Source organism: Microcaecilia unicolor, unplaced genomic scaffold (genome assembly GCF_901765095.1).
Source record: "Microcaecilia unicolor unplaced genomic scaffold, aMicUni1.1, whole genome shotgun sequence".
Classification (NCBI taxonomy): domain Eukaryota; kingdom Metazoa; phylum Chordata; class Amphibia; order Gymnophiona; family Siphonopidae; genus Microcaecilia; species Microcaecilia unicolor.
In genome coordinates, this window is record NW_021963173.1 from 31,235 (window position 1) to 55,178 (window position 23,944).

At 48.0% G+C, this 23,944-nt stretch overlaps 1 protein-coding gene across 1 annotated transcript in view; it reads right to left on the reverse strand.

The window, feature by feature from the left end:
- The window catches only part of LOC115459040 (neural Wiskott-Aldrich syndrome protein-like), a gene marked incomplete at its 3' end in the record, with an annotated part of 118,467 nt that overhangs the window by 24,489 nt on the left and 70,034 nt on the right, over positions 1-23,944 (reverse strand). Inside the window, 2 exon segments of the mRNA XM_030188903.1 lie at positions 1,505-1,664; positions 16,998-17,021. Of these exon segments, the coding sequence (XP_030044763.1) occupies positions 1,505-1,664; positions 16,998-17,021 (184 nt within the window).

The following is a 23,944-nucleotide window of genomic DNA, read 5'->3' on the forward strand; positions in this document are numbered from 1 at the left end:
ACAGGGGGCTTTGACAAAAGCAAACCTCTCATGAAGCGAACAACTAAAAGTTGTCCAGAGATAGGCTTACCCTCTACACGGCGATAAGCACTAATCGCACTAAGGTGAACTCTTACGGAATTGCTCTTGAGACCAGACTCTGACAAGTGTAGAAGGTATTCAAGCAGGGTCTGTGTAGAACAGGAAAGAGGATCTAGGGCCTTGCTGTCACACCATACGGCAAACCTCCTCCATTTGAAAGAGTAACACTTCTTCGTGGAATCTTTCCTGGAAGCAAGCAAGACTCAGGAAACACCCTCTGAAAGACCCAAGGAGGTCAATTCTAAGCTCTGAACATCCAGGCCATAAGAGACTGAAGGTTGGAATGTAGAAGCGACCCCTCTTTCTAAGTGATGAGGGCTGGAAAACAGTCCAATCTCCACGGTTCTTCGGAGGACAACTCCAGAAGAAGAGGGAACCAAATCTGACGCGGCCAGAAGGGTGCAATCAGGATCATGGTTCCGCAGTCTTGCTTGAGTTTCAGCAAAGTCTTCCCTACTAGAGGTATGGGAGGATACACATACAGAAGGCTTGGCCCCCAATGTAGGAGAAAGGCATCTGACACTAGTCTGTCGTGGGACTGAAGTCTGCTACAGGGAAAAAAAAAAAAAAGAGGAAAGCAAAAAGCTCTACAGGTGGGAGTGTTTGAAGTTTTTCAGTTCGTGGACCTATGATCAACATGTTAAACCTCTCCCTAAGTCAGCGGTGTCTGAAGTGGTGGGCAACTTGTCTCCTAGTGATGCTTACCTGTAAGAAGTGTTACACAAAAAAAAAAATTAATCAGGCATACAAGTGGATATCACTGCATGACACAAGACAAACAGCTCTCCCAGAACTTAGAAATAAGCGTAAAATTTGGAGCCCTCACACCCCATCCTATGCACAGCTTTCTCAGTCTCAATTATTCCAAAACTGAAGAAGGAATGCAACTCTGAAGTGTGAGGTATTATGTATCTGATAAAGCTGCTCACCCGTAACAGATGTTTTCCATAGACAGCAGAATTCATTTTTTTTCTATCAACATACAGGACTGAATCAGGCAAACACAAGAGTGACTCCTAAGATAAGGGCCACTCACTGTTACAGATCATCTCTCCTTTGTCCAGGAGCAAGTCCATTTACAGATATTGATGCAAACGTTGCCGAACATACCATGTTACCCAGTTGTGTGTATGATCAATCCTGCTTGTTGACAGAAAATAGACATTTTGTAAAAAGATTCTAAAAACCTAAAGGGAGGTTATTTTGTTTTCCTAGAAAAAGAAGAGGCCTCCAACGCTCCATTTTTATTTAAACACTGGGCAAGATTCTTATTACAACCAAAAAGTGTGACTTATTTTTGCTGGAAACTTTCTTTTTAAAATGTCCCTTTTTGGGTGAATTGAGCCCACAGTTATTTCACAGAGAATGAACAATGCAAATATCTGACAGCACACAAACACATTAAACCAAAAGTAGCTCTTACTGAAAGTTACTGGGTGTTCCAATATCTGCCTTTGTTAATCTTTTTTTTTTAGGTTTTACTTTTTTCTTGGCATATGAAATATTGTTGACTTGTGTATTATAATATCTATTAGTGATTTCTGGATTCTTGATATCAACAGTTGCCATTGGTAGGCTTGGCCCTGCAAGAAAGGAAAAAAAAACACAAGGTAATTATGGCACTGTATGTTAGGAAAGGAACATTTAGTTAATTACCTGATAATTTTCTTTCCTTTAGTCCCAAAGGATCACTCCAGTCAAATGGATTATGACCATCCGCCAGCAGGTGGAGATAGAGAACTCTGAGTAGTGTCTCATAAGCTCCTGGGCTTAGCAACCAAGCCAGTATTTGATAAAGCAATGAAAGTGTAACTTCCAGAGAAAAAAAATCCAGCCTCTAGATAGAAAAAGAACTATGAAATAAAGGGCAAAACTCGTGCCTTAGAAATAATGGAACCAGAACAATACAAACACACAAAATTACAACAGAAACTAGAAAAACCCAAACTGAAACCATCACAGAAAGGCAGGCTTTGGACTGATCCTTTGGGACTAAAGGAAAGGAAATTATTAGGTAATTAACTAATTGTTCCTTCTATTACTTCCCAAGGATCAGTCCAGACAAATGGCATGTACAAAAGCAATCCTTAAGAGGGGAGGGACTGTGATATCCCTGCAGTGAGAACCGTGGCCCCGATGGAAGCATCTGCTCAAGCAGACACATCCAAACGGTAATGCTTAACAAAGGAATGAGAAGACCAGTACATTACTGACCGGCAGATCTCTGCCAATGAAATTGCCCTAGACTCTGCTAAAGAAGTTGACAAAGACCTGGTTGAATGAGCCTTGACATGCATGGGAGCAGATCTACCCCACAGAATGTAAGCCAAAGAAATAGCCTCCTTAAGCCATCAAGCCACTGTCGCTTTGGAGGCTGGCAAACCCTTCCAGGGTCTTGTAAAGAGGACAAAAAGATGATCACAATGCATGAAATCATTGGTAGTGGTAAGATAGCGCATAAGGATGCGCTACACATCCAACAGTCGCAGGAAAGCATATTCTGCAGAATAGACCTCCCTGGAAAAGAAGGAAGAAACACAGTCTGACTGACATGAAAAGGAGATACAATCTTTGTTTGGATTTGGATTTTTGCTCGCACCTTTTTCAGTAGTAGCTCAAGGTGAGAAACTCCCGAGTCAGAAATGCGGAGAAAGGGATCCCTGCAAGAAAGAGCTTGAAGCTCAAACTCTCCGTGCCGATGAAATGGCAACTAGAAATACTGCCTTTAAAGTAAGATCTTTGACAGTTGACGAATGAAGGGGATCAAAGGGGGCCGACTGAAGAGCCTTAAGAACCACTTGAAGACTCCACTGATGACAAATATTGCGGAGAGGGGGACACAGATGAGCGACTCCTTTGAGGAATCAGACTGTATCAGCAGCCAATGAAACATTCTGATCTTGCCTCTATGACACGCCAATGCTGCCACCTGAACCTTGAGCGAATTGAGAACCAAGCCTTTTTTGAATCCCTCCTGAAGGAAGGATAACATTTGAGATAAAAAAGCATGAAATAGAGAAACACCATTCTGTGTAGACCAACTCTCAAAAGTTCTTCACACTCTAGTATAAGAAGTAGTAGTGGACCGCTTTTGGGCTTGCAGCAAGGTAGTAATAACATCATTCGCATAAACCTTCTTCCTCACTCGTGTCCTATCAAGAGCCAGACCTTGCAAAGCCTGGAGGGATCTTCCATAAGTACTGGACCTTGGTGCAATAAGCCCATGTGTGAAGGAAGAGTCAACCAAAGAGCGATTTGAAGACGGATGAAGTCCGCATACCAAGGACGTCTGAGCCAGTGTGGAGCTACAAGAATAACCTTCCACATCCTTCCCACAACAGGCCACAGAGAAAACACAAAGGAGGTCGTCAGACAGCCAAGGCTGTACCAGTGCATCATTCCTAGGGAGTCTCTCCCTGAAGCAGCTATAGAATCTGTGTACTTACGCATCGAGTCTGGATTCCATGAGGTGCAGAACCAGAAGACCCCACTGTGTGGAAATGAGGCAAAATGCAGCCATTGACGGTTGTCATTCCCCCAGGTCAAGAGACACTGCTGATGAAATACACTTGCGAGTTCAGTGAACCCGCTATCTAAGATGCTGAAATTATTGGAATACTGAATTCCACCAACTGAAAAAGAAGACACTCCTCCTGGGCTAGAGATACACTCTTTGTTCCTCCTTGTCTGTTGATGTAAGACATGGCTATGACATTGTCCGAGAACATACACACCAGCCTCCCGCTAAGAAGAGGCGAAAAGGCTAGTAGAGCTTGGGAAGCCTCCACTCTCAGCCAGCGGAGCCACCAAGTAGGACTCTGTCTGGCTTGAGAGAGAGAGAGAGAAGACTGAGAATCGGGGTGGGGGGGGGGGTGGGGGGGGGAATGAGATGACTCTTACAGTAAATCACCACACAACCCAGCGCAGAAAGAAGAGACAGGACAGTCTGTGTACTACGAAAGAATCCGAATTAGCCAATCATCCAGGTAAGGATGTACCTGTATCCCTTACCGGTGAAGTAAGGCTGCCACCACCACCATAATTTTAGAAAATGTCAGAGATGCAGTGGTGAGGCCAAAACGCACAGCTTTGAATTGAAAATGATCTCCCAAGATCGCAAACCAGAGAAATTTCCTGCAAGGAGTCCAAATTGGGATATGAAAATAAGGTCCAATGAGGTGAGATACTCACCTGGCTGGACCAAGGCTATGACAGAACAATCTCCATGTGGAAGTGCAGCATTCTAACAGACTTGCTCACCCATCTGAGATCCAGAACCAGATGGAAAAAGTCTTTCTTTGGGACAACAAAATAGATGGAATATCAACCTGTGCCCCTCTCTGCCGGAGGAACAGGCTGAATGGTCCTCAGTCACCTTAAAGAGGCTAAGGTAGTTAGCACTGCCCGACTCTTTGCAGAGCTGCTGCAAGGGGACAGCAAGAAAACATCTGCAAGTGGCTTTGAAAATTCTAGCCTGTAGCCATAGAGATATCGAGGACTCACTGGTCTGCAGTAATGGTGGTCCACTCCTTGTGAAAGCAGGAAAGACACCCACTTATGTCTAAGTACAAAGAGTGAACCTCGATCCCGTCATTGCAAGGGCTGCGAAGAGGGAGAGGATCTTGAGGAAGAGGAAAAGGGGCTTCTTGCTTCCTCAAAAGGAAGACAGAGTCTGAGGAAAGTGAGGTTTTTGAGCAGAAGCACTAGTCTTCCCTGGTCTATACCTCCGCGCTTCTCAAAAACGAGACTTAGCCACCTGGAAATGAGGCTTAGGCATGTCCTCAGCTAGCCACTGGACCTTGGAATCTCTCAGGTTTTTAATAATCTTCTCCAAATCTGCACCAAAGAGTACCTTCCCCCGAAAGGGCAACTTTGCCAGACGAGATTTGGATGCCACATCAGTGGACCAATGCCTCAACCATAGCCAGCATCACGCCAAAACGGCCAAGGCTATACACTTAGCTGATGCCCAGAGAATATCATAAAGTGAGTCTGACAAAGAAGACAACCAAACCTCTAGGGTAGGGAGAAAGCCTAGAGGCAAGTCCAATGTGGAAAATTGTTAAATCGAATGTAAAAAAGCCCTGGCTACAAAAGAAGAAGAAATTGCTGTTTGAGAATTTAACGCAGCTAGCTGAAAGGCAAGCTTCAAGGAAGCCTCTTGCTTGAAGTCATGCACATCTCTCTATATAAAAAGCAACACCAACGTTCTATGAAGCCTCCAGCTGGAAGTGTGAAGGGGGCGAGATATCCGGTTTCCCTATGAGTGTCTGCCCTGCCCTCTCTGTAACACAGTCAGTGAAGGAAAACAGCAGAGCACGAAATCAAATCGCTGGCTCTGTAACAGTGAAGGACTCAGAGGGGAGAGAGGCCAGAGACACACACACTCCCACATGCACACAAAAGAAAACATTGCTAGCCCCCGTTTCATTTGCATCAGAAACGGGGCTTTTTTACTAGTCCTTTAATATGATGTCACCTTCAACAGGGATAGTGGTACGTTTAATAACCGCTGTAATAAGGACATCCACCTTAGGCAGAGCAAACTGCTCAAAATCAGACAGCAGAGAGGATATAATTTGGACATAGCGCAAGCCACCCAGAGGTTGGAATCAGGGGTCTCCCACTGAGCTGCAATAAGCGCCTGCATAGCCTCATGAATATGGAAATATAAGGTAGGTCTCTCAGTACCTGACATAATAGATGGAGCAGGACTGAGAAGCAGGGGAAGAGATTTTGTGATCAACAGAGGCAACTCTGCTCCCAAAAACAGCCTAGCTATGATAGCATCATCACCCCGTCTGCCACTGAAATGTCCAAGTCAGGGCCATCAGCAGAACTACGACAGTCAGAATACACAGATAAACACTTCCTCCGAGTACCGAGGACGAACATTCTCCAAATCCTGTGAAACAGAAAGTTTTCGTTTCTTAGGAAGCTGCTCCGCAATAGCAACGTGCGGGGTAGAAGGAGAAGCAACTTGAGCTGACTTTAATAAAAAGGCCTGATGTAATAAAAGAACAAGTTCAGGCGAAAATGGTAGGGCACAGACTTCTACCACCAAAAACCCAACATCCTGGTAGTGGGCGAGGAAACAACTGACAAAATAGCCGCCAAAGCCTCACGGAGCGCAGAAGCCATTGGTGCTGAGCCTGCCAAATCCACCATCGGAGCAGGGCCGGATTGAACACCAGGAGACAGAGTACGGCTGGCCAAAGTAGGCAAAAGCAGCATGTCCACAGAAATAAAACAAAATGTGCAGGAACCAGTAGCCGAGAGCTTACCCCCACAGTATGCACAAAACTTAATAGGTTCAGACATAGAAAATAATAAATATATTCACAGAAAACAGACAGTCTCGTGACCTCCAAGACACTGAAGCCCCACAATCTTCCCATAGTGGCTGCTTTTTTTTTTTTTTTTTTTTTTTAAGATAGAGGCAGGAGAAAAAGAGAAGGGAGGACAGATAAAGAGGTGGCAACGTTTTTTAAAGAAAGAGGCATGAAAAAGAGCAAAGGGAAGACTTAGAGGTAGAAAGTGGCAACAGAGGAGCAGGGCGGGACCTAGACCACTAGGTTTACACCTGAAGAACAGGATATTCTCAACCCCAAACTCAACTGAACCTGCAAGCAGGTCAGGCGGCCACAAAAAGTCACCACAGCACACAGGAGCTGATATCCTGCCCACTGGAGATACTGTCTGGGTTGCCAAGCACAAGAGCTTATGAGGCACAACTCATTAGAGTTCTCTATCACCACCTGCTGGCGGATGGTCACAACCCATTTCTCTGGACTGATCCTTAGGATGTAATGGATCCTTGGGATGTAATGGAAACGAGTGGAGGAGTAGCCTAGTGATTAGTGCAGCGGACTCTGATCCTGGGGAACTGGGTTCGATTCCCACTGCAGCTCCTTGTGACTCTGGGCAAGTCACTTAACCCTCCATTGTCCCAGGTACAAATAAGCACCTGTATATATGTGAACTGCTTTGAATGTAGTTGGAAAAAACCACAGAAAGGCGGTATATAAGTCCCATTCCCTTTTATCTGGAAAGGCAGGGGCCAGGGCCATTTCAAATAAGAGTTCCCTCTTTGCTGGTGCCTATTCCCATTCTCTTTGTGCAGTTTGATCTGACCCTGCTTGGCACTGTTTAGTGTCCCTCACTCCCTATTGAAAACACTATTTCAAAATTCTACAGATTTTTCAACAATACATGTCAATTTGAGTAATTAATATAAAGATACAGAAATTGTAATATTTTGTGCAGAATTCCTAAGCATAAGCTAAACTTTGTAAGTGACAAACACATTGTGCTATTTCCTGATAATCGACTGGGGAACTGAGCTGCTACAAATGCTCCTGATTCAAGGTCGGCAGTTCCACGTGTTGCACGAACATACCACTCAGGAGTGTCTCAGATTTTTCAGCCTAACACAAATAGGAATAAAGTCTCTGAAAATATTGCAGGTACTTCTATCATTTTTCAGCTCCCCTTTCCCATGCTTCAAAACATTGGCAAACCTAGTCCCCCTTCCCAAGTCCACATTACCAGTGCCAAAAGGTGCCCAATCTTATTTCCACAGTAGAAAAAAAATGCATGGTTCTAATATTGCAGTACTACTATGGCCCTATGGTATATGTGTGTTCAACACAGCCTGCATTGCCCTCATGCTCTCCTGAGTACTCTTTGCAGGTCTTCTTCACATATTCCTCTGAGCCTGTAACTGCTTCTCCAACCCAATAATATTCTGCTGTATATGGACTCTAAATATGGCACCCACAAATGCTTGCATCCTTGATGCGTGCACAAATTGAGTAATGACCCAATTAACATCAATAACGGTGCTAATAACCAATTACTGATGTTAATTGGCACTCAAATCTGCATGTACATCTGGCTGCAAGCTATTCTAGAAGGCATGGTGCTTAAATCTACCAGCACACAACTCAAATGGGGGTGTGGCCACGGGCTGTTGAGAGTGTTTTGAAAATTGCATGCAGAATTATATAATACTGCCTCAGCACGCCTAATTTGGGCACCAGTATTTAAACAAGGTTTCAACAGGTGAAACTAGCACAGAAATCCGCACTAAACACTATTCTTTTTGGCACTGAATTTTGAGCGCTATTTACTGAATCTAGCCCTATATGTTTGCACCTCCTTGCCATATTTGCAATGATAAATCCTTTCCTCACTGCCTTGCTTGCTTCCCAAATGTGGGCTGATCCCTACGCTCACTAGTGCAAGATACAAACTCTTCCCTATTGTTTCTTTAGGTAATCTTGAAAATCAGAATCTCCTGCCAAAATATACAGGAAATCATCATAATCACTGTGACTTCCAAGTTTATTTAATAGTTGATACACCGCCCATCGACACATGCATCTGAGCAATTTATATTTACAATTAAAATAAATGTAAGAGTATGAAAAAGAAAAAGAAAGAAGTTATAATAAAATACAAAAATAATAAATGAAGACTAAGGAGAAAAAGGTACATTGCTTCAAGTTCCAGGCTCACCACCTACTCCATGCCAATCTGCATCACTACTGGTATTCTCAGGACTCAAAGGATTTTGTAAATAAATATGTCTTCAAACCACTCAATTTTAAGGAAGGAAGTCTCCATCCCTCAGTTATATAAGTAGACTTCCATAATGTAGGTGGAGGAATGGCCTAGTGGTTAGGGTGGTGGACTTTGGTCCTGGGGAACTGAGGAACTGAGTTCGATTCCCACTTCAGGCACAGGCAGCTCCTTGTGACTCTGGGCAAGTCACCCTCCATTGCCCCATGTAAGCCGCATTGAGCCTGCCATGAGTGGGAAAGCGCGGGGTACAAATGTAACAAAAAAAAAAATCATACTAAATAATGCCAAATCATGTCTAACCTTATATGATAAAATGAGGGCACTACTACAAGGTTCTGCTGAGATGATCTGAGGAGCCCTTTTACTAAAGCTTAGCACATGCTAAATGCTGAACATCCTATATTATACCTATGGGCCATGTGGCACTTAGCGCACGCTAAGGTTTAGTAAAAGGGACCCTAAGAGTTCTGGATGAATAAGGTATTAGAAAGCATAATAAAAACAGAAGTCTGGAAACATTTCTTGTGTATTTGAATAAGAACTTTAAATGGTATTCTTGAAGAAATAACAGGTCAAGGTGTCGTGTCATGGATTTGATAAACCACCTTTCTACAGTACAATCAAAGCATTGTGAGCTGTGACATGACCCTCCAGGGTAAGCCCAGCCTGGGCATAAGTGAAAAAAAATGCAATCTGCCAGCCACTTAGAGACTGTGCATTTCCCAATGGTGATCCACATTCTGTTGGGATCAAAAGAAACAAAAAGTTGGATGGACTGTCTGTGGGGCCTGGTCCACTCCATGCAGTAGGCCAATGCTCTCTTACAATCCAAGGTGTGAAAGCTGCTTTCACCAGGATGGGTATGAGGTTGCGGAAAGAATGTTGGAAAGACAACTGACTGGTTCACATGGAACTCAGACATCACCTTCGGCAAGAACTTAGGGTGAGTGCGGAGGACTACTCTGTTGTGATGAAACTTAGTGCATCCCCCACTAAGGCCTGAAGCTCACTGACTCTAAAAGCTGAAGTAACAGTCACCAAGAAAATGACCTTCCAAATCAAGTACTTCAGATGGCAGGAATTCAGTGGCTCAAAAGGAACTTTCATCAGCTAGGTGAGAATGATGTTGAGAACCCATGACATTGGTGCAGGTTTGATAGGGGGCTTTCACAAAAGCAAACTTCTCATGAAGTGAACAACTAAAGGCTGTCCAGAGCTGGGCTTACCTTCTACATGTTGATAAGCACTAATTGCACTAAGGTGAACCCTTACAGAGTTGGTCTTGAGATCAGACTCTAATAGGCGTAGAAGGTATTCAAGCAGGGTCTGTGTATGGCAAGCAAGGGGATCTAGGGCCTTGCTCTCACACCAGATGGCAAACCTCCACCATTCAAAAGAGTAACACCTCTTAGTGGAATCTTTCCTGGAAGCCAGCAAGATCCGGGAGACACCCTCTGAGGAAGCAAATTCTAGGCTCTCAACATACAAGCTGTGAGAGCCAGAGACTGGAGGTTGGGATGTAGAAGAGACCCCTCGTTCTGCTTGATGAGGGTCAGAAAACTCTCCATGGTTCTTCGGAGGATAACTCCAGAAAAAGAGGGAACCATATCTGTCCTGGCCAGTAAGGCGTGGTCAGAATCATGGTTCCGTGGTCTTGCTCGAGTTTCAACCAAGTCTCTCCCACTAGAAGTATGGGAAGATACTCATACAGAAGACTCTTCCCCCAATGTAAGAGGAAGGCATCCGATGCTAGTCTGTCGTGGGCCTGAAGCCTGGAACAGAACTGAGGGACCTTGTGGTTGCTCTGAGTGGCAAAAAGATCCACCGAGGGGAATGTCCATATTGAGAGACCACTCGTGTGGTTGCATTATCCTATTCAGTCTGTCAACCAGGGTATTGTTTTTGCCCACCAGATAAGTGGCTCAAAGAAATGTGCCATGTTGGCGAGCCCAATACCACATTCAGACAGCCTCCTGAAACAGAAGGCGTGATCCAGTGCCCCTTCGCTTGTTGGTGTAATACATTGGAATCCGATTGTCTGTTTGAATGAGAACAACTTGACAAGACAGTCGATCTCTGAAAGCCTTTAGAGCGTTCCAGATCACCCAGAACTCCAGGAGACTGATCTGAAGATTCATTTCCTGGGTGAACAAAACATCTTACGTGTGAAGCCCATCTATATGAGTTCCCCATCCCAGGAGAGATGCATCAGTCATCAGCACTTTTTGAGGCTAAGGATTTGGAATGGAAGTCCCAGAGTCAAACTAGATCAAATGGTCCACCACTAAGAGTGTGTACAAGCTATGGGGACACTCAGACGTCATCTTCCAGGTTCCCCGTGGCTTGATACCACTGTGAAGCCAAAATCCATTGAGCTGATCTCATGTGAAGACGTGTCATGGGTGTAACATACACTGTGAAAGCCATGTGGCCCAACAATCTCAACATCTGCTGAGTTGTGACCTACTGAAAGGCTCAAATCTTGGAAAAGAGTGTTAGAACTGAGCGTCCGCGCTCATCTCTGGAAGGTAGGCTCGAACCTTCTGTGTATCTAGCAGGGCTCCTATGAACTCCATTTGTTGTACAGGGTGAAGATGGGACTTGGAGTAGTTTAAAATGAACCCCAGTAGCTCGAGCACCTGAATAGTTGTTCGAAAAAACTCCTGAGCTCCATCTGAAGAGGTGTTCTTCACCAACCAATCATCGAGATATGGGAACACATGGACTCCCGGTCTGCGTAGCGATGCTGCAACTACCGCTAGACATTTGGTGAAGACCCTGGAAGCTGACACAAAGCCAAAAGGCAACACACTATAATGAAAATGATGTGCTCCCATCCAAAATTGAAGATACTTCCAGTGGTATTGAAGTATCGGGATGTGAGAATATGCATCCTTTAAGTCCAGAGAGCATAGCCAATTGTTTTCCTGAATCACTGGGAGAAGGGTACCAAGGGAAACCATCCTGAACTTTTCTCGAACTAGGAATTTGTTCAGGGCCCTTAGGTCTAGAATGGGACACATCCCTCATTTTCTTTTACACAAAGAAGTACCTGGAATAGAATCCCTATCTTTCTTCCCCTGGTTGAACGGGTTCGACCACATGGGCCTTCAGAAGGGCGGACAATTCCTCTGCAAGTACCTGCCTATGCTGAGAGCTGATTGAATGAACTCTCGGTGGGCAATTTGGAGGTATTTGGAACCAAATTGTGCGTGTACCCGAGACAGACTATTTGAAGAACCCACCGGTCGGAGATTATAAGGGGCCACCTTTCGAGGAAAACGTTCAGCCTCCCCCCGACCAGCAAGTCATCCGGGACGGATACTTTTACCACAGCTATGCTCTGCTGGAGCCAGTCAAAAGCTCGTCCCTTGCTTTTGCTGGGTAGCAGCAGGGGCCTTAGGTGAACGCTGACGACGTAAATGAGCGCACTGGGGTTGAACCTTAACAGGCAGGCAAGCCGAGGGGGTTGTACCTATGCCTCCGATAGTATGTTTTTTGATTTGGTCAGCGATCTCCTCAACCTTCTTTCCAAAAAGGTTATCCCCCGCTATCTGCCAACCTCTGCTGAACAGAACGTTCCAAGTCAGAAACACGCAGAAATGAGTGTTAGTGAATTGCTATACTCTGAGCAGTGATCCTGGATGTCACATCAAAAGTGTCATTGCCCCTGGCCAAGAACGTTTGACACACCTTCTACTGTTTGCCCAACTGGCGAAGTGACTTGACCTGTTCCAGAGGGAGCATCTCAGCCAGGTCCGACAACTTGCGAACTGAGTTTCGCAAATGGATGCTCGTGAACACCTGGTACGATTGTATACGGGACATGAGCACTGAAGCCTGGTACATCTTCCTCCCAAAAGAATCAAGGGTTCTAAGCTTCTCTACCTGGGGGTGCCAAAGCATATTCCCTGGAACTCCTAGTCCTTTTGAGAGCGGATTCCACCACTATGGAATTGTGGTGAGGCAACTGAGGCTTATCAAAACCAGATGCACCGTGGATCCTATACTGGATGTCGATTCTCTTTGGCATGACCGGGACCGACAGAGGGGTCTCCCCATTCCTAATGAGGACTTCCTACAATAACTCATGGAGAGAGAAAGTCACGGCCACCCTAGGAGGCAACGTGTAGTCCAGGACCTCGAGCATCTTGGCCCTGGGCTCATCCTCCACTTCCAAAGGAAAGGGAATAGCATCAGTCATTTCCTTAACAAAAGAAGGGAATGAAAGGCTCTCCAGAGGAGACTTTCTCCTTTTGGGTGGAGGGGAGAGTTCAGAGGGAATTCCATAGGACTCACAGGAAAAGTACCTTGAATCTTCCTCTGAATCCCATGAGTGCTTCTCTTCGGTGTCAGACAATACCTCCTGACAGGAGTGTTGAGATCGAACCTGCCTCAACGTGGAGGAACTACGTCTGAGAACAGCATCGAGAGTCATTTCCCACCTCGACTTTGGCGAAGCTTCCTGCACCGACGAGGAGAGAGTGCCGGCTTGGGTGGCAGTCAACACTGGAGCCGCATGCAGCACTGGAGTCAGAGGCCACACCGCAAGCTGAGGGCCAAGCGGGGCTACAAAGGTACGCAAGGTGGGCGCAAGCACCCCCAATGGAACCTGTTGCATGAGGCCATCCAGCAGTTCAGGGAGCAAGGCCCAGATGCATTCATTGAGGGCCAACACCAGGAAAGGCTGGGGTGCTGGCTCAAGCACAGATTGCAGAACCGTTGGTGTCGATGCGGGAACTGGGTCGGCCAAAATCAGGAAAGGCTGGGGTGCCGGCTCAAGCACAGGTTACAGAACCATTGGTGTCGATGCGGGAACTGGGTCTTGGCTGCTAGGAGACTGGTGCATAGGCACTTCCTGTATGGAGGAGGAACGGTCCTCCTGGTGCCGACGCTTCTGAATCCTTCAACGTCCTGGCGCTCCCGGTACCATTCGTAGAGGGCGACCAATGATGATGCTTCTTAGCCTTCGCCAGAAGCATGTCACCGAGGCTCTTCGGTGCCGACGAGGACGTCAAATCTACATGTTGCCTTGGGGTCGGGGTCTAATGATGGACAGTCCCGGGGGTCCTGCACAGCAGGCGGCCTCGAGGCAGGTGGAGATCCACTCAATGCTTCACTGTTCCCAGTGTCTAAGGGTCTAGTAGCAGTCATGCTTACCGACACTCCCAATGCCAGTGCAATGCTCGATGGCGATGCCGAAGAACCGGACTTGGCTCCAAACATCTCCTCACATTGAGCCTCTCTGGAAATATGTGTCCTCTTCTTCATTTGAAGAGAAAGAACACAGTTAGTGGGGCTATGGTCAAGCCAAAGACACCATAGACACCAAGAATGGGTGTCTTTCCTAGAGACTGTCCGATTGCACCGGGTACAGCGCTTAAAGACACTGGGAACATTTGTGGAAATGGAAGGAAAAACTTCCTCGGCTAAATTAAACAAATCAATGGTGCCTGAAAAAGGGGCAAGACATGACAGAAAAAGAAAGGGAAAGTTCCCGGCTGAGGTCAAGGTCTAAAAGCGACCTAATGACGACGAAAAATAAAGGAAACAAACCCAGGGAAAAAGAACTAAAAAAAAAAAACTTATGGGAAAACAAAGAAAGGAGGTTCCTCAACAGGAACACCACACCCTCTCCTCACCATGGTAGAAAAAGAACTGAGGAGACCGCGCTCACACGGTGGGTGGGAAGGCACTCACTCATGTTCAGTGGAGCGTGTCTTGCATGCCACAAAGCTCTGTTTTTACTTTTGTAAATCCTGGACCAGACAACGCAGGTCAGCATCACCCACTTGTGAGAATCTATAAGCCTGCTTGTCCTTGGAGAATCCTTTCATCCTAAGTATATTATATCCTTTGTCAAATTAATTTTGTCCTCCGCTGTACTGGATCATATATACCATTAAAGTCCCCAGCTACAATTACTAGGCTCTACAAATCAGTATGGATTTCCTGAGCAAATCCCTTAGGCCCAGCACTCTCCGCAAACAGTCCTCCAACATCACACCCAGTGTTGGCTTTTCGTTGACTCAGGATTCCCCACAAACCTAATGTTATTCCAACTTGAACAGTTTTCAAGATCATCCACTTTGTTCTCCAATGTGGTGAGCAAGTTCCTTTTCATAGTGGGCCCCATGTCATCCAATACTGCAATTTGCTGTTTTACAGCTTCAACTTATCATCCATTACCTGCAATACTTTCACTCACCTTTTCAATTTTTTATATCATCTCTTCAAATCTAGGCTCCAACACCCTTAATAATATTAATAATAATCATCATCATAAAACTTAATTTATAGCCCACTATATCTCAACATCTCCTGTGCCAGGTCAAATGATGCTACTGCCACACAGTGGCGATGGCACTATGTCTACCATCTTTTCTTTTCTTTTTTTAACAGTTGGCAGTCTGCAACACCTACCACTCCACTGCTGCAACAGCTACCTACCTATCCCACACTAAAGTAACCTCAATGTAAATACATAAACATCACAATTTGCTTCTGATGCTATCAAGCTCTGCCAGAGTCATTCTGGAGCCAGGGAGTTTAGTGTCCTCACTGGTTCATTGAGTCACAAGACTCCCTTCCCTAACTATCCCTTTAAAAGGAGCACAACTAAAGAAGGGACTTATATGGTTGGAAAAACTTACTACTTTGGATTACTCTTTATGTTGATGCAACAAAAAAACTGAGGCCCCAATGCACTAAACGTATCAGGGCAGCAACGTGCGATTTTGACCGGTTCAAGATGGTTTAGTGAGCACAGTATTCAACAATGAATGCACAAAGGGGCTCTGCGGGCTCTCTTCTGTTTGTGGTAGCAGCCAACAAGAATCGTATGCAAAACTATTATGAGCTGATAAGTATGTAAATGTACATTCCAAGAGATGCACAGAAAGGAATGCCTACCTTGTACGAGAGAATTTTAACGGGAGGTCAGGAACTGTCGGTTGTGCCTTGGATCTAACCTTTGTAATGGACTGTACCATACAGCAGAGAAAAGGGACCGAACAATGGGGTAAAGAGGCAGCTGCTGCTGGTTTCCAACTCTGGAGAACTGTCAGGAGCAGATTCAAATGTTTTTTGATAAGTGGTGCAAGACTCTGCCATCCCAATAGCTCAGTTTGGGAGGCCACTGAGCCTCTGCAGCTCCCAGGATGACCCCACTCCTCTGTCCAGTCTTCATGAGAAGGGAAGGAAATAAACATAATCTTGGCTCCCATCACCACACACCTCTCCCTCCCTACCTATGCCCTGTCCAGCCGAAGCGAGGCACGGTCCTTTACCATAGCAAAAATGGAGCAGCAAGGTGTTGTATAGGCTGCTGCCACAGCTGCAAAAGACATCTTCCATTCTGAACTCCCCTCGTCACTGGCTGTAGCTATGAATTGCTGCTGCCCCCACAAGCTGGGGTGCGAGTTGTGAGCTACCCCGCGAACCTCTCAGGGCTCTGACTGCAGCTACACACAGCTTTCATATACGCACATTGCTTGTTTGCGTGTATGGAAGCCATATGTAGCAGAGAAACAGGTGAAGGATGACAGTGATGAAAAAGTTCTTGATATACTTGCACAGATCAATGAATGCACTTCATTTTGGGCAAGCAGTTCTGGGCATGCATGCTGCATCGATGCTTAACAAGTTACTGTTCCACGTGTGAACTAGGTACTTTCACTACTGAGCTGCTTGCTGAAGTACATTCAGCCCTTTTGCATGCAATTTCCTTTGGGAATCGCTCACTATTTTCAACTTGGTAACTTTTACAGACTCTCTCAAGAAACAGGGTTGTTTCCAGGGACTTCTGTCCATCGGGGCCTGAAATCCTACAAAGAACTTAATTTGGGTGGTGGGGGGAAATCAAGTGGGAAAAGTATGCAGAGCATGGTTATCGGCATTCCTTCAACCCCTCCATGCACACATGCGCGTGCATGTGTTTGACTTGAGGAAGTGAGCAGTGGAGTAGTTGCCAGGGGGAGAATACAGAACAGGGAAGATGTAGTTGGAAAATGAGAAATTCCTTATATTTCACTATATGTAAGCTTCTGTTTCAGAAATTAGAACTGCTTCTCTGGTAAAAATACATTAGTTCATGGGGAGGGGAGGGGGCACTCATTTCCACAGAAAATCCATTCTGATGTGGCCTATTTTCTTACTCTCTGAATATCACCAGATTTCCCCAATGTCAAATTCATCTTACTCCGTTAAATTTTCAGAGTTATTTTGCCCCCATATAGATATTCTTGACCCTTCTTATATAATTTTTTTCCATTTTCTTTTGAGTTAGAATAAAAAACACATACTATGATCCTTAATTTTAGTATACTTACCATTTAGGGGCTCTCTTCTTCTCTCTGTTAACAAAGAAATGAGAGGGTCATTTTAGTTACGTAAATCAAACTATTCAGCAAAACATGAAGCTGTATTTCATTTTTCTAAGACCAGCTCCAAAGTCAAGGAAAAATATGAATGTTCTTATACTCTCAAAATATTTCAGAGCTAGTCCGAGATTTAAAAAGAGAAAATAGCACAAAAAGTCCACTTTAATTGTCTAGAAAACTAAAATATGCATTTTAATTCAAATATATGCACATCTATATATCTATCTATATATCTCCACACACAAAATCGGAAATCTGATGTTCCAATAAAGCGAATGCTACATACCTGTAGAAGGTATTCTCCGAGGACAGCAGGCTGATTGTTCTCACTGATGGGTGACGTCCACGGCAGCCCCTCCAATCGGAAACTTCACTAGCAAAGTCCTTTGCTAGTCCTCGCGCGCCCGCGCGCACCGCGCATGCGCGGCCGTCTTCCCGCCCGAAACCGGCTCGAGCCGGCCAGTCCAGTATGTAGCAAGACAATACACTTCAAGGGAAGACACAACTCCAAAGGGGAGGCGGGCGGGTTTGTGAGAACAATCAGCCTGCTGTCCTCGGAGAATACCTTCTACAGGTATGTAGCATTCGCTTTCTCCGAGGACAAGCAGGCTGCTTGTTCTCACTGATGGGGTATCCCTAGCCCCCAGGCTCACTCAAAACAACAACCATGGTCAATTGGGCCTCGCAACGGCGAGGACATAACTGAGATTGACCTAAAAAATTTACCAACTAACTGAGAGTGTAGCCTGGAACAGAACAAACAGGGCCCTCGGGGGGTGGAGTTGGATCCTAAAGCCCAAACAGGTTCTGAAGAACTGACTGCCCGAACCGACTGTCGCGTCGGGTATCCTGCTGTAGGCAGTAATGAGATGTGAATGTGTGGACAGATGACCACGTCGCAGCTTTGCAAATTTCTTCAATGGAGGCTGACTTCAAGTGGGCTACCGACGCAGCCATGGCTCGAACATTATGAGCCGTGACATGACCCTCAAGAGCCAGCCCCGCCTGGGCGTAAGTGAAGGAAATGCAATCTGCTAGCCAATTGGATATGGTGCGTTTTCCTACAGCCACTCCCCTCCTATTGGGATCAAAAGAAACAAACAATTGGGCGGACTGTCTGTGGGGCTGTGTCCGCTCCAGATAGAAGGCCAATGCTCTCTTGCAGTCCAATGTGTGCAGCTGACGCTCAGCAGGGCAGGAATGAGGACGGGGAAAGAATGTTGGCAAGACAATTGACTGGTTCAGATGGAACTCCGACACGACCTTTGGCAGAAACTTAGGGTGAGTGCGGAGGACTACTCTGTTGTGATGAAATTTGGTGTAAGGGGCCTGGGCTACCAGGGCCTGAAGCTCACTGACTCTACGAGCCGAAGTAACTGCCACCAAGAAAATGACCTTCCAGGTCAAGTACTTCGGATGGCAGGAATTCAGTGGCTCAAAAGGAGGTTTCATCAGCTGGGTGAGAACGACATTGAGATCCCATGACACTGTAGGAGGCTTGACAGGGGGCTTTGACAAAAGCAAACCTCTCATGAAGCGAACAACTAAAGGCTGTCCTGAGATCGGCTTACCTTCCACACGGTAATGGTATGCACTAATCGCACTAAGGTGAACCCTTACGGAGTTGGTCTTGAGACCAGACTCGGACAAGTGCAGAAGGTAATCAAGCAGGGTCTGTGTAGGACAAGAGCGAGGATCTAAGGCCTTGCTGTCACACCAGACGGCAAACCTCCTCCAATGGAAGAAGTAACTCCTCTTAGTGGAATCTTTCCTGGAAGCAAGCAAGATGCGGGAGACACCCTCTGACAGACCCAAAGAGGCAAAGTCTACGCCCTCAACATCCAGGCCGTAAGAGCCAGCGACTGGAGGTTGGGATGCAGAAGCGCCCCTTCGTCCTGTGTGATGAGGGTCGGAAAACACTCCAATCTCCACGGTTCTTCGGAGGACAACTCCAGAAGAAGAGGGAACCAGATCTGACGCGGCCAAAAGGGAGCAATCAGAATCATGGTGCCTCGGTCTTGCTTGAGTTTCAACAAAGTCTTCCCCACCAGAGGGATGGGAGGATAAGCATACAGCAGGCCCTCCCCCCAATCCAGGAGGAAGGCATCCGATGCCAGTCTGCCGTGGGCCTGAAGCCTGGAACAGAACTGAGGGACTTTGTGGTTCACTCGAGATGCGAAGAGATCTACCAAGGGGGTGCCCCACGCTTGGAAGACCTGGCGCACCACTCGGGAGTTGAGCGACCACTCGTGAGGTTGCATAATCCTGCTCAACCTGTCGGCCAGACTGTTGTTTACGCCTGCCAGATATGTGGCTTGGAGCACCATGCCTTGACGGCGAGCCCAGAGCCACATGCTGACGGCTTCCTGACACAGGGGGCGAGATCCGGTGCCCCCCTGCTTGTTGACATAGTACATGGCAACCTGGTTGTCTGTCTGAATTTGGATAATTTGGTGGGACAGCCGATCTCTGAAAGCCTTCAGAGCGTTCCAGATCGCTCGTAACTCCAGAAGATTGATCTGCAGATCGCGTTCCTGGAGGGACCAGCTTCCTTGGGTGTGGAGCCCATCGACATGAGCTCCCCATCCCAGGAGGGACGCATCCGTGGTCAGCACTTTTTGTGGCTGAGGAATTTGGAAGGGACGTCCCAGAGTCAAATTGGAGCAAATCGTCCACCAATACAGGGAGTCGAGAAAACTCGTGGACAGGTGGATCACGTCCTCTAGACCTCCGGCGGCCTGATACCACTGAGAGGCCAGGGTCCATTGAGCAGATCTCATGTGAAGGCGGGCCATGGGAGTCACATGAACTGTGGAGGCCATGTGGCCCAGCAATCTCAACATCTGCCGAGCTGTGATCTGCTGGGACGCTCGCACCCGCGAGACGAGGGACAACAAGTTGTTGGCTCTCGTCTCTGGGAGATAGGCGCGACCCGTCCGAGAATCCAGCAGAGCTCCTATGAATTCGAGTCTCTGCGCTGGGAGAAGGTGGGACTTTGGATAATTTATCACAAACCCCAGTAGTTCCAGTAGGCGAATAGTCATCCGCATGGACTGCAGGGCTCCTGACTCTGATGTGTTCTTTACCAGCCAATCGTCGAGATATGGGAACACGTGCACCCCCAGCCTGCGGAGTGCCGCTGCTACCACAGCTAGGCACTTTGTGAACACCCTGGGCGCAGAGGCGAGCCCAAAGGGTAGCACACAGTACTGGAAGTGGCGTGTGCCCACCTGAAATCGCAGATACTGTCTGTGAGCTGGCAGTATCGGGATGTGTGTGTAGGCATCCTTCAAGTCCAGAGAGCATAGCCAATCGTTTTGCTGAATCATGGGGAGAAGGGTGCCCAGGGAAAGCATCCTGAACTTTTCTTTTTCGAGATATTTGTTCAGGGCCCTTAGGTCTAGGATGGGACGCATCCCCCCTGTTTTCTTTTCCACAAGGAAGTACCTGGAATAGAATCCCAGCCCTTCTTGCCCGGATGGCACGGGCTCGACCGCATTGGCGCTGAGAAGGGCGGAGAGTTCCTCTGCAAGTACCTTCTTGTGTTGGAAGCTGTAAGACTGAGCTCCCGGTGGACAATTTGGAGGTTTTGATGTCAAATTGAGGGTGTATCCCTGCCGGACTATTTGCAGAACCCACTGATCGGAGGTTATGAGAGGCCACCTTTGGTGAAAAGCTTTCAACCTCCCTCCGACTGGCAGGTCGCCCGGCATGGACACTTGGATGTCGGCTATGCTCTGCTGGAGCCAGTCAAAAGCTCGCCCCTTGCTTTTGCTGGGGAGCCGCGGGGCCTTGCTGAGTCACACGCTGCTGACGAGAGCGAGCGCGCTGGGGCTTAGCCTGGGCCGCAGGCTGTCGGGAAGGAGGATTGTACCTACGCTTGCCAGAAGAGTAGGGAACAGTCTTCCTTCCCCCGAAAAATCGTCTACCTGTAGAGGTAGAGGATGAAGGCTGCCGGCGGGCGAATTTGTCGAATGCGGTGTCCCGCTGGTGGAGAGACTCTACCACCTGTTCAACTTTTTCGCCAAAAATATTGTCCGCACGGCAAGGCGAGTCCGCAATCCGCTGCTGGAGTCTATTCTCCAGGTCGGCGGCACGCAGCCATGAGAGCCTGCGCATCACCACACCTTGAGCAGCGGCCCTGGACGCAACATCAAAAGTGTCATAAACTCCTCTGGCCAGGAATTTTCTGCACGCCTTCAGCTGCCTGACCACCTCCTGAAAAGGCTTGGCTTGCTCGGGGGGAAGAGCATCAACCAAGCCCGCCAACTGCCGCACATTGTTCCGCATGTGTATGCTCGTGTAGAGCTGGTAAGACTGAATCTTGGACACGAGCATAGAGGAATGGTAGGCCTTCCTCCCAAAGGAGTCTAAGGTTCTAGCGTCCTTGCCCGGGGGCGCCGAAGCATGTTCCCTAGAACTCTTAGCCTTCTTTAGGGCCAAATCCACAACTCCAGAGTCATGAGGCAACTGAGTGCGCATCAGCTCTGGGTCCCCATGGATCCGGTACTGGGACTCGATCTTCTTGGGAATGTGGGGATTAGTTAAGGGTTTTGTCCAGTTCGCAAGCAATGTCTTTTTTAGGACATGGTGCAAGGGAACAGTGGACGCTTCCTTAGGTGGAGAAGGATAGTCCAGGAGCTCAAACATTTCAGCCCTGGGCTCGTCCTCCACAACCACCGGGAAGGGGATGGCCGTAGACATCTCCCGGACAAAGGAAGCGAAAGACAGGCTCTCAGGAGGAGAAAGCTGCCTTTCAGGAGAGGGAGTGGGATCAGACGGAAGACCCTCAGACTCCTCGTCAGAGAAATATCTGGGGTCTTCCTCTTCCTCCCACGAGGCCTCACCCTCGGTGTCAGACACAAGTTCCCGAACCTGTGTCTGCAACCTCGCCCTGCTCGACTCAGTGGAACCACGTCCACGACGGGGGCGTCGAGAGGAAGACTCCCTCGCCCGCATCGGCGAAGCTCCCTCCGCCGACGTAGTCGGGGAGCCCTCCTGGGAGGTGGCCGCGGTCGGCACCGCACGCGGTACCGACGTCGGGGACCTCAACCTGGGCGATGGGCCAGCCGGCGCCACGCTCGACGGTACCGGAGGCGCAAGCACCGCCGGTACCAGAGGGGTAGGGCGCAACAGCTCTCCCAGAATCTCTGGGAGAACGGCCCGGAGGCTCTCGTTCAGAGTGGCTGCAGAAAAAGGCTGAGAGGTCGATGCAGGCGTCGACGTCAGAACCTGTTCCGGGCGAGGAGGCTGTTCCGGGCTGTCCAGAGTGGAGCGCATCGACACCTCTTGAACAGAGGGTGAGCGGTCCTCTCGGTGCCGATGCCTGCTGGGTGCCGAATCCCTCGGCGACCCAGAGCTCTCGGTGCCGACACGGGGAGGAGACCGGTGTCGATGCTTCTTCGATTTCTTCCGAAGCATGTCACCGGAGCTCCCCGGCACCGACGAGGAGGACGTAGAATCCATCCGTCGCTTCCTCGGGGCCGAGACCGAAGAGGGTCGATCTCGGGGGGGCTGTACCGCAGGAGCCCTCAGGGTAGGAGGAGACCCACCCGAGGGCTCACCGCCACCAGCAGGGGAATGGACAGCCCTCACCTGCACTCCACTCGATGCACCACCGTCCGACGACATCAGGAGACGAGGTCCCGGTACCACCGACGTCGATCAAGCTATCCGATGTCTCGGCGCCGATGCAGAGGCCCGATGCCTCGATGCACTCGATGCAAGGGCGGCCGAGGAAGATGGTCTGGACGCTGACGACGTCGATGCACTCGAAGATCCCGGTGCCGATGCCGACGAAGAGCCCGAGAACAACACGTTCCACTGGGCTAGTCTCGCTACCTGAGTCCGCCTTTGAAGCAGGGAACACAGACTGCAGTTCTGAGGGCGGTGCTCAGCCCCCAGACACTGAAGACACGACGAGTGTCGATCAGTGAGCGAGATAACCCGGGCGCACTGGGTGCACTTCTTGAAGCCGCTGGAAGGCTTCGATGTCATGGGCGGAAAAATCACGCCGGCGAAATCAAAAGCCGAAATGGCGAAAATTGAAGCACCAAAATTTAGAGGGAGAAAAATCTCGACCGAGGCCGAAAGAGGCCTACCCCGACGACGAAAGAAAACTTATCGGGGCAAAAAGCTGTAAGTACGGGGAGGATTGACACGAAACCCGGGGAGGGTTTCCGGAGCACTTCCCGCACTAGAAGAAAGCTTTTCCGAAGAAAAAACACGCTCAAAAAAAAAACTTTGGACGCGCGAGGTCGACTTTCCGGGGCTCGACACGGCGAAAAAACGACCGTACCGAGTGCGGACAAAAGAAGACTGGCCGGCTCGAGCCGGTTTCGGGCGGGAAGACGGCCGCGCATGCGCGGTGCGCGCGGGCGCGCGAGGACTAGCAAAGGACTTTGCTAGTGAAGTTTCCGATTGGAGGGGCTGCCGTGGACGTCACCCATCAGTGAGAACAAGCAGCCTGCTTGTCCTCGGAGAATGGCTGTAAACCCACACACACTGTAGTCTATGCTACAATCAATAAGCCAGATTAAAATCTTTTGACCCAAGGTATCTGAAGCTCAGATAAGGTTATATTGTTTAATCATGACTAGCAATTTTAACTTTCTCCCATGCAGCATAGTAGCCCAATAAAAACAATTTCACCCAGGCTTAGCCCAAGGTCATTTAACTCCTTAGGCCAGGGGTAGGCAACTCCAGTCCTCGAGAGCCGCAGGCAGGTAAGGTTTTCAGGATATCCGCAATGAATATGCATGAGAAAGATTTGCAAGCACTGCCTCCATGATATGCAAATCTATCTCCTGCATATTCAATGTGGATATCCTGAAAACCTGACCTGCCTGCGGCTCTCGAGGACCGGAGTTGCCTACCCCTGCCTTAGGCAAACCTTT